General features: G+C 39.9%; 2 protein-coding genes across 2 annotated transcripts; one reads left to right on the forward strand and one right to left on the reverse strand.

Annotated features, from left to right (window-relative positions):
* Window positions 1–1,095: 1,095 nt before the first annotated feature.
* On the reverse strand, window positions 1,096–1,926 carry LOC111395178. Its single transcript, XM_023021179.1, has one exon. The coding sequence runs from the start codon at window positions 1,924–1,926 to the stop codon at window positions 1,096–1,098; it is 831 nt and encodes a 276-aa protein (XP_022876947.1).
* A 6,903-nt stretch (window positions 1,927–8,829) lies between these two features.
* On the forward strand, window positions 8,830–10,146 carry LOC111395179. The gene has a single exon (XM_023021181.1). The coding sequence runs from the start codon at window positions 8,830–8,832 to the stop codon at window positions 10,144–10,146; it is 1,317 nt and encodes a 438-aa protein (XP_022876949.1).
* Window positions 10,147–10,427: the final 281 nt, after the last annotated feature.

A 10,427-nucleotide genomic window follows, 5' to 3' on the forward strand; every position in this document is an offset into this window, starting at 1 on the left:
TCCATCGTGTGCAGCAACAGAACAAGGCCCCCATATATCACAAGAAATAAGTTCAAAGATTCTAGTGCTTGTGTATGTGCTGGTAGGGAAAGGAAGACGAAGTTGTTTAGCCATGGGAAAAATGCAGCAAGGACTTTCATTTATATCAGTAATTTTAGTACTTACAACAGGATCATTGATCAAAGATATCCTAGACAAAGGTGTATGGCCAAGTCTATAATGCCAAAGATCTATAGATGAACTATCGTCAAGTACAGAAGTGGAAACAAAGGCATTTTTATTTTAAAACTTAGAGAAGTTGTCAACAAGAGCTTCAGGAGACACTTCAATATGTTGCAATTGATAGAGTCCATGCTTCACTTTACCCTTCCCAATCGTTGTCCAAGACGAAAGGTCCTGGAGGAAACAACAATCAGAAAAGAAGATAAGGCAACAAATAAGTGAGTGGGCAAGTCTTTTAGCAGAAATCAAGTTGAATGTAATAGATGGGACACATAAAACATTTTCTAGAACGAGTTTTTCAGTGATATGAACTGTTCCTGTGTGTGTGACGGGTGCTTAATCACCATTTGGCATCTTGACAGAATAAGATACCTCAGAAACAATAGTGGTAAACAGGGAGCTACTGCAGACCATGTGGTCTGTAGCACCTGTGTCGATAATCTAAGGGGTTTCAGCAGAGAATAAAGGTCTTTGAGAAGATGTGGAACAAGAGATAGATATACCAGACATGGTAGGACCCTTTGCTGTATTAGCTGTGGGGTGAAAAGTTGCCTTGGATGGATTGGTGGAAGTAGAAGGTATTATTGGACTGTCCTTTTGCTGCAACAAAGAAAGTAATTGTTGATACTGTCCCTTTGTAAGGCCAACTCTTGAATCAGAATCCTCGTCTTGATCTACAGTGACAACATTAGCAAAAGATCTAGAAGATTTCCCCTTGTTGAAATACTTATGCCCAGGTGGATACCCATGAATTTTATAGCACTTCCCAACTACATGACCACTCATATGGCAATGAATACAGATTGGTGGCTCGGCATTCCCTGCTTGAAAACAGGCTTCTAGATCATGCCCTGGTGCATGACAGTGAGTGCATTAAGGACGATCACGCTTAAAGGGTTGGCTAGGCTTGATGTTTGGTTTAGGAATAGAATAAGACTTCCTACTAGCCAAGGCCATCATGTCAGGTGATTGCAGGTTGCTAAGCATCAGGTGCTGCATTTCTTGTTGCTGTATCATGGACAAAACTTTCCCAATTGAGGGTAAGGGATCAAGAAGCAAAATCTGGTCCCGTGAGTTCGCGTATGAATCGTTCAAACACATTAAGAACTGTATTACACAATCCCTTTGGTATCTGTTAGTGAGAGCAGTTAATTTTTCACAGGTGCAGTCAGGCAAAGGATCGAACACATTGAGCTCATCCCAAATTGACTTCAGCTTTCCATAGTAAACACTTACTGAATCTTGCTCCTGTTGCAGGCCAGCAAGAGCCTTCTTGAGTTGGAAGATCCGTGGGCCATTTTGCTGAGTAAATCGCTCTTTCAGCTCATCCCAGAGCACAGCAGCATCATCCATAAGAGCTATGCTAGACTTGATAGATGGAGAGATGGAGTTCTGCACCCAGGAGGTCAGAAGATCATTGCAACGCTCCCAGGCCTCAAACAAAGGATCATCTGGACTGGTTGGCTTGGTGACAGCACCACTGATGAAGCCTAAATTGTTCTTGGCTCTAAGGGCTCTACAAACTACCCTAGACCAAGTGGTAAAGTTGTCAACTGTAAGAAGTTCAGGAACAAGAGAAATCGATGGATTATCACCATGGTCAAGACGATAAGGATTGGTGACATCGATGAAATTGAAAAATGGGTTCGAAATTGTAGGTGGAGAAGCAGGAGAAGAATCTGTGGAAATAGTTTCTGTGGTCATGGTTGATTTGATTCACTGGCTTTGATACCATAAAAGAATTCAAGCGTGAAGATTAGAGAAGGAGCGAAAGGATATATGAACTTAAGAATTCTCCATTTGAAATTATAAGAATCGAGCGAACTGATTATTCTTAGAAGGAGCAGCCTATATATATACTACCTATACAGCCTATGACCTACTATAAAAGGAATATACACCTCTTTGTACATAACAAACTCAACCAATAGGAAAGCTACACGATACAAAATAGCTCAACAGAGAGCATAAAAAAAAAAAAAAAAAAAAAAAAAAAAAAAAAGAAAAAAAAAAAAAAAAAAAAAAAAAAAAAAAAAAAAAAAAAAAAAAAAAAAAAAAAAAAAAAAAAAAAAAAAAATTAAAGGATATATGAAATTAAGAATTCTCCATTTGAAATTATAAGAATCGAGCGAACTGATTATTCTTAGAAGGAGCAGCCTATATATATACTACCTATACAGCCTATGACCTACTATAAAAGGAATATACACCTCTTTGTACATAACAAACTCAACCAATAGGAAAGCTACACGATACAAAATAGCTCAACAGAGAGCATAAAAAAAAAAAAAAAAAAAAAAGATAATGACAGGAAAGAAAATTCCCAGAATAGCCTCATTATGTAAGCTGAGCCAAAGATCTCTGTAAAACTTCATCAGACTTCAGCTTGATCACTTTCATACGTGAAATTCAATATTATATGTAGATGACGGACACAAAATTGATTTGATTGGAAAATAGTCATGTCGCTAAATTTCAATTTGCAATTTTGACATCTTTTCTTCACATAAATGAGAATAAAGCAAAAGATCATTTTGATCCCCAATTTACCTGTAGTCCCTAACGAAAAAAGAATAATTGTGAACGCTTTATCAAATACTCAGTGCAAACGATTCTCTTCTTTGGCAGTAAGCAGAAAAGGAAAAGGGAGCTGTGCCTGTATAATTTTAAAAGCCACCCTCATGTTACTGGAATAACTTACGGACAAACTGAAAAAATTACAGATAAGTTGTAATTTCTGTGATGCATCACAGAAACATTGCTGCCAGATTAGTCTAACCTTTTATCAGATATATTATGGTCAACATATCGACAAGACAATGGTATATTACCCACAATGTCATATGGAAACGAGGTTTTAAGTCTAAGTGAGTCTTGGCAAGTTCCGTGTCCAAAATCATTAGACATAGTTGTAATCGGGGTTGTATTAATAGGTGTTAACAGTTGGTTTGCGATAACAATAAAAATCATGGAAGTTGAATAAATCTGATGGTCTTCCTAGACATCGCCTTATTCTATTCAATCCACCACCAATTTGATTTCAACGACTTTTGGAGTAATATCAAGAAATATTTCGATTTCAAAATTAGTGTTTGGATGATTTTGATTTGTTCATATTGCTTTACTTGAATTGAAATTTGAAAAACTATTGATGTTGCAAGGTAAAATTAGGATTTGGGAGAAAATTTGGTATAGATTCGCTTAGTCATGGTTAGCACTTGCTTCTGATTTTGGGTTTTTATTAAATGTAGACATGGGCTGAGTTCTTGTTTGGGTTTAATATTTCGGTCCTCAAACTATTCATATGCATCGTTCAGATCCTCTTACTATTGAGATGTGTTGTTTCAGTTCTGTCACTATCGGGATGGTAGTTTAGTTCCTCCAACTATTGGGATCAGTCTCTTTTCCGCATTGAGATGCATCGTTCTGGTCCTCCATATATTGCTATACGTGGTTATGGTCCTCCAACTATTGAAATAGGCCGTTACAATCCTCAAACTGTTGACATATATAGTTTTAACCTGAAAACTATGGAGACGCGTCATTTTGATATGCCAACTATTGGCATAGGCCTTATTTCCTCTACCAATTTGGGTTGTGTCGTTATGGTCCTCTAGTTAACAAGATGAGCCATTTTGGTGGTAATAATTTTTGACATCCATCTTTTTCATCCACCAAATACGGAATTCCATCAAATTAGATCTCCAATTACTTATAAGCATTGTTAAAGACCTCAAACTATTTAGAAGAATTATTCTAATCCTCCAACTATTTAGAAGCATAGATTTAGTCCTCAATCTATTGAGAAGCTTCGTTTTGATCCACCAACCATAACTAAACTACACTTTGGTCCTCCAACTATATAGAAGTGTCGTTTTCATCCTTGAACTAATTATAAGCCTTCTTTTTGTCCTCCATCTATTTAGAATGGGCTTTCTTGGTACTGTCTATTTTGAAGCATCCTTTTGGTCATCAAATTAATACGAGGAATTCTTTTAGTCCTTCAACTATTGTAAAGTATCGTAATAGTCTCCAACTAGATAGAAGCATCAATTTGACCATCCAACTATTCAGTTGCACATCTATGGTCCTTCGACTATTATGAAACCTCGTTTTGGTCATCCAACAAAGATGAGACGTTTATAGTCCTCCATCTATTTACAAGCTTCATTTTTATCCTCCAACTAATGAGAGGCATTCTTGTAATCCTCCTACTTTTAAGGGTCATTTTGGTCCTCCAACTATTTAGAAGTGTCATTTTTTTCCACAAACTATTAAGGGACGTGGTTTCGGTCCCCTATATAAGGAGATATTTTGCTTTGTTCCTCAAACTAATTATATGCATATCCATAGTCCTCCAACTACTTAGTAGCATCGTGTATGTCCACTAACCACTGGAATATGTTGTTTTGGTCCCCAACTACTTAAAAGCTCGATTTGATCCTCCAACTATTACATTATGTTACTTTGGTCCTTTAACTATTATGGACTTTCATTTTGATCTTCCAACTACAAAGAGTTGTTCTTTTCATCCTCCAACTATTTAGAAGCATCATTTTCGTCTTCTAACTATCCAACTAAATGCAAGTGTTAGGTCCTCTAACCATTCAGATATGTTTTTTTAGTTGTCCAGCTTTATAGAAGCTTCGTTTTGGTCTTCCAAGTTCTGAGATACACATGTTTTATCCTCCAAATATTTAGAAGAATTATTTAGGTGTACCAAATCTGATGATGTGTATTTATAGTCCTAAACTATTTAGAAGCTTTTTCTGTCTTCCGACTACTAAAATGCATTGTACGGTCCCCCAACTATGGAAATACTAGCTTAGTTCCTCAAACTACTTAGAAGCGTCATTTTAGTCCTCCAATTAATGATATGCATATCTTTTTGTCCTCGAACTACTTAGAAGCATTCTTTTGGTCCTTCAATTTCTCAAAGCATCATTTTGTTCCTCCAACTATGGTTACACATAGCTTTGGTGCTCCAACTATTTAGAAGAACTAACAGAGCACTCCCAACTAATTAAAAGAGTTGTTTTATCCTCCAACTCTTGAGTTTCATTATTTTGGTTTTCCAACCACATGGAAGCATTATTTTAGTCCTCAAACTATTGGGATCCATTGCTCCCCAACTATTTAGAAGTATTCATTTGGTCATCCAACTATTTAGACACGTTCTTTTAGTCCTCAAACTGTTTAGGAGTGTCAATTTAGTCCTCCAACTAGTCAGATACAATGCTAAGGTCCTCCAACTATTTGGAAGCATCCTTTTGGTCCTCTAACTACTGAGATGCGTATGTTTAGTCCAACTATTTAGAAGCATTGTTTTGATCCTCAAACTCTAACTATTTATTTCCATCGTTTTGACACTCCATCTACTTTTATGCATTGCTCTGATCCTCCATCTACTTTGAGGCATAGTTTGTTCATCTATCTACTTTGAGGCGTTGTTTTGGCCCTCGAATTATTGAGATAAGTTTTTTTTTGTCCTCCACCGATTATAACACATGGCTTCATCCTATATCTTATTTGAATAATTGCATGGAATGAGATCAATAGCCATCTTCTGTGGGTTACTATCAACAATGGTTGGTAACAATGATGTATTTCAGTATACATAATTAGCGCCTGTTTGGCTCCACTATTTGGATGATTAAAATTAATTTATTGTCATTAGTGGGTCCCACGTTTGCATTTGAGTGTAATGGAAGTCAACAATCCCGGCGGAGAGCAATCCAATAATGGCTTAAAATTCGGATGAAAATTACCACAAAACAGGCACTTAGACAAAAATGGTTGGACAAAGACAGAGAAAATGTATTGTAACACCATTATAAGATCAGGTGCAATGCACATGTTTGATATACTAGTGATGACCCCAAATCTATAGAACCCCAAACTCTAACCCTGACCCCCGAATTAATAAACCCCGAACTTGACATCCCCCAAAACCACCAAATCAAGGTCGGGCCTAATAGGTCGGGGTAAGGCAACTCTTCAGTCCTTCTTGACGAACTATGGGAACACAAATTCTATCAACTTGCAATTCTTACCTAGCTAGATTCCCTTTTCGACTCAAACAATGGTTGAATACTTGGAATAAAACACTGTCTCCTTACCCTACAAGGACAAGGATCACACAAGGCTAAGTCCTTCTAGGACTCTATCTCCAATACCTATAAATACATAACCCGGGCTCATTCTTGATGTACGTTTTTCATTATTTCTAGTTTATAGCCTCACGCACTAATTTTCCTATCCAACTTAAGCATCGGAGGGGTGACGAGCACACACCTCGTTGCCTTTGTTGCAGGTATTCGAAGGTCGTTCATGTTCATCAAAGTTCGGAGTTCTATCATCAAGTTCGAGATCTTTCAGTTACTATTTTTTGGTAGCATCATTGGCGTCGTCTGTGGGAATTGCTACCAAAAGCCATGGTCAATACACGTTCATGTCTTTCTCCAGCAAGCTCATTAGTCCCGAATAACACTCTTCCTCCTTAGAAACGCCATGTCCCTCAAGAAGAATCGTTGGAGATGCCAGCACCTCCTCAAGCTATTGTTTTCGTCGGAGCTTTTGAGGAACTTCGTTAGCAGGTGGAGCTGCATTAACCCAATTGTTAAGCCAGAGAAGTTTGCACCTGTCGCATATCCCAACCCCCGAAGGTGGTTTTATGGTAGACGCCTGAGCTCGAGTCCATCGTACAGCTGATAATGACGCCGCGGTTGGAACTTCAGGAGCATCGCAAGTGGCTTCAGGTTCAAGGTCTGTTACAATGGACTTTGCTGAATTTGCTAGAATTATTCAAGAAGGGATAGCAGCGAGTATGCAACAAAATACTCGAGCAGCAACATGGTTCACCCCCAATACGCCGTTCACTCCAGAAGTCCTCTCGCATCCCCTCCCCGACGGTTCAAATATCATTGGATAAAGGAGTACGAAGGGACAACCGACCCCATCAATCATCTCAATGTGTACACGAATATCATGAACTTACATGTTGCACCTGATGCAGTAATGTGTAAGGCCTTCCCTCAGACACTTACAAATGCAGCTAGAGATTGGGGGGAGATTCTAGTACTGGGCGTAAACAATATGCCAGGTAACCTCCAATCATCTCGAAATCAGATCTTGGTTCTACGGAAGACATCACTTTTGGAACAGGAGACTTGGAAGGCATAGCATTCCCTCATGATGATGCTCTGGTCATATTGGCCATCATTGCTAACTTTGAAGTTAAGAAAATTTTGGTAGACAACGGAATTACGGCTAATGTGCTGTCTCATGAAGCCTTTGTTCAAATGGGGATCTCATCGAAATAGCTCAAGCCAGCAAAAAAACCTCTCCAAGGGTTCGGAGGTGCTGTCATCACCCCGAAAGGTATCGTCGGGTTGCCCTTAACATTGGGGACAGAAGGTAAACAGGTGATGCAGATCACCACTTTTGAAGTTGTCCAAACTCCGATGGCCTACAACGCCATACTGGGGAGACCACTGTTCAACAGAATTCGAGCTATTGTCTCAACTTTCCACCTGGCTATGAAGTTTCCTACGAATAATGGAATCGGGGTAGTTCGACACAACCAAACAGTGGCACGACAGTGTTACGTGACTAGCATTCGAAAAATTAAGAACGACGTCATGTAAGTTACACAGCTCGAGCTCGAGCACGAAAATCACGGGAGACTGGCTCCGGTGGAAGGATTGGAGAAAGTCGAGCTCGAGCCTGGCAGGAGAGTGACAATCGGTCAGGGGCTAGATACAGCAGTTATATCTGAACTACTAAGTTGTCTCTCCCACAACATTGATGTATTCGCTTTGAATGTTGAGGACATGCCTGGAATTGATCCAAAGGTAGCAGTACATAGACTCAACGTAAATCCAGAAACAAACAAAGGAATAGGCAATTTGCACCAGAAAGACGAGAAATCATAAAGGAGATTGCTAAACTTTTTAACCCACAGTTCATTCGAGAGGTACGATATCCCGATTGGCTTGCTAACGTAGTTCTTGTCAAGAAAACTAATGGGAAGTGGCGAGTCTGCATTGACTTCACAGATCTGAATAAAGCATGTCCCAAAGACAGTTATCCTCTACCTCGATTGACAATTCGGTAGACAGCACGTCAGGTCATATGCTGTACAGCTTCTTGGATGCTTTTTCGGGGTATCACCAAATTTTCATGGCGGAAGAAGATCAAGAGAAGACCTCATTCATGGTAGACTCAGCCATCTATTGCTACAGGGTCATGCCCTTTGGATTGAAGAATGCTGAAGCAACATATCAAAGGTTGGTAAACAAGATCTTCGTCGAGTTAATTGGGAAAACAGTCGAAGCATATATGGATGATATGGTGGTTAAGAGCAAACAGCTGAATGGTCATGTCTCTGACCTAGAAGAAGTGTTTGCTACGTTACAGAGGTACAACATGAAGCTCAACCCTACAAAGTATGCATTTGGGGTGGCATCTTGAAAGCTCTTGGGTTTTATGATCATGCACAGAGGAATAGAGGCAAATCTTGATAAAATCCAAGCTCTGATAAGTATGGAGGCTCCTAAGTGCAAAATGGACATTTAAAAGTTGACAGGTCGCGTAGTAGCACTGAACATGTTTGTTTCCCGGGCAGCGGACAGGTGCTTCACCTTTTTCAAACTATTTAGGGAAAATAAAGGCTTTGACTGGAACGAGGAATGCAACTTAGCTTTTCAAGAGCTCAAGCAGACATTATCCACGCCTCCAGTCCTTACTAAACCCGAACCCGGTGACACGCTGCTATTGTATTTGGCCATTTCTGATAATGCAGAAAGCAGAGTCTTGGTAAAGGAAAAAGGAAGAGTTCAGCAACTTGTCTATTATGTAAGTAAAGTGCTCCTTGATGTAGAAACACGATACACGCTTGCAGAACAGCTCACCCTCGCTTTGGTAATAGCTGCCAGAAAATTACGGCCGTACTTTCAGTCACATCCAATTGTTGTGCTCACTAACCAACCTCTTAGACACATACTTCAGAAGTCGGACATCTCAGGAAGACTGTTCAAATGGGCAATTGAACTTGGCAAATTTGACATATATTTCAAGCCACGACTTGTAATCAAGGCTCAAGCTTTGGCTGACTTCATAGCAGAACTCACTCCGAGATCCTCAAAAACACAGGCTAAGGACCCGAGCATGACCTTGAAAATATGGGAGATCTTTGTTGATGGAGCATCCAATAGCTCGGGCTCGGGGGCCGGCATCATTATCACAAGTCTGGACAAGACTATGGAAATACAGTGCACTCTCAGATTTGAATTCGAGGCCACCAATAACGAAGCAGAGTATGAACCCATTATCATTGCCCTGGAACTTGTGAAAAATCTTGAGTTGGAGCATGTCAAATTTTTCAGTGACTTACAACTAGTGGTCGGGCAAATCGAGGGGTCTTTCGAAAGAAAGGTCGAGAAGATGAGCTTATACTGTTTGAAAGCACAGGACCTCCATAGACAGTTCGTAAGTTGTGAAATTTTGAAGGCAAGAGCCAATAATGCCATAGTTGATGCATTATCCAGACTCGTCTTCATGAGTGTGGACGGGCTTGATAGAACCGTGCACATCAAGATGGTTGCAGAACCCAGCATAGCTCAAAGGCTAAGTGTCATGGACATCGACCACGAGCCCTCCTGGATGGATCCAATAGTTGATTACATAAGTAATGGCAACCTGCCTGCAGACCCTCGGCTTGCCAGAAGCATTCGATATAGAGCTGCTAGATATTGTATAATCGAAGGAGTCCTGTTCCGCAGAAGTTTCACACTCCCCTATCTAAGATGTCTCAAACCCTCCGAGTCTCTTCAAGCCATGACTGAAGTTCATGAAGGCATTTGTGGAAATCACCAGGGAGCCCTAGCTCTTGCATATAAGTTGATAAGGTATGGGTACTACTAGCCAAGTTTGAAGAAAGATGCTACAGATTATGTTTGGAAGTGCGACAAGTGCCAAAAGTTTGGCAACATCATACATGCTCCTGCTGAGGAGCTAACTTCCATTCGTTACTAAGCTCCCTTCGAACAATGGGGAGTCAACATTCTTGGGCCGTTTCCTTTGGCCAAAGGACAATTAAAGTTTGTAACTGTGGCGGTAGAGTATTTCACAAAGTAGGTAGAGGCAGAACCACCGGCAACAATTTCGGAGCCAAAGTTTAGATCATTCATATGGAAGTCTGTCAT

The sequence above is a fragment of the Olea europaea genome, chromosome 6, assembly GCF_002742605.1.
Source record: "Olea europaea var. sylvestris chromosome 6, O_europaea_v1, whole genome shotgun sequence".
NCBI lineage: Eukaryota > Viridiplantae > Streptophyta > Magnoliopsida > Lamiales > Oleaceae > Olea > Olea europaea.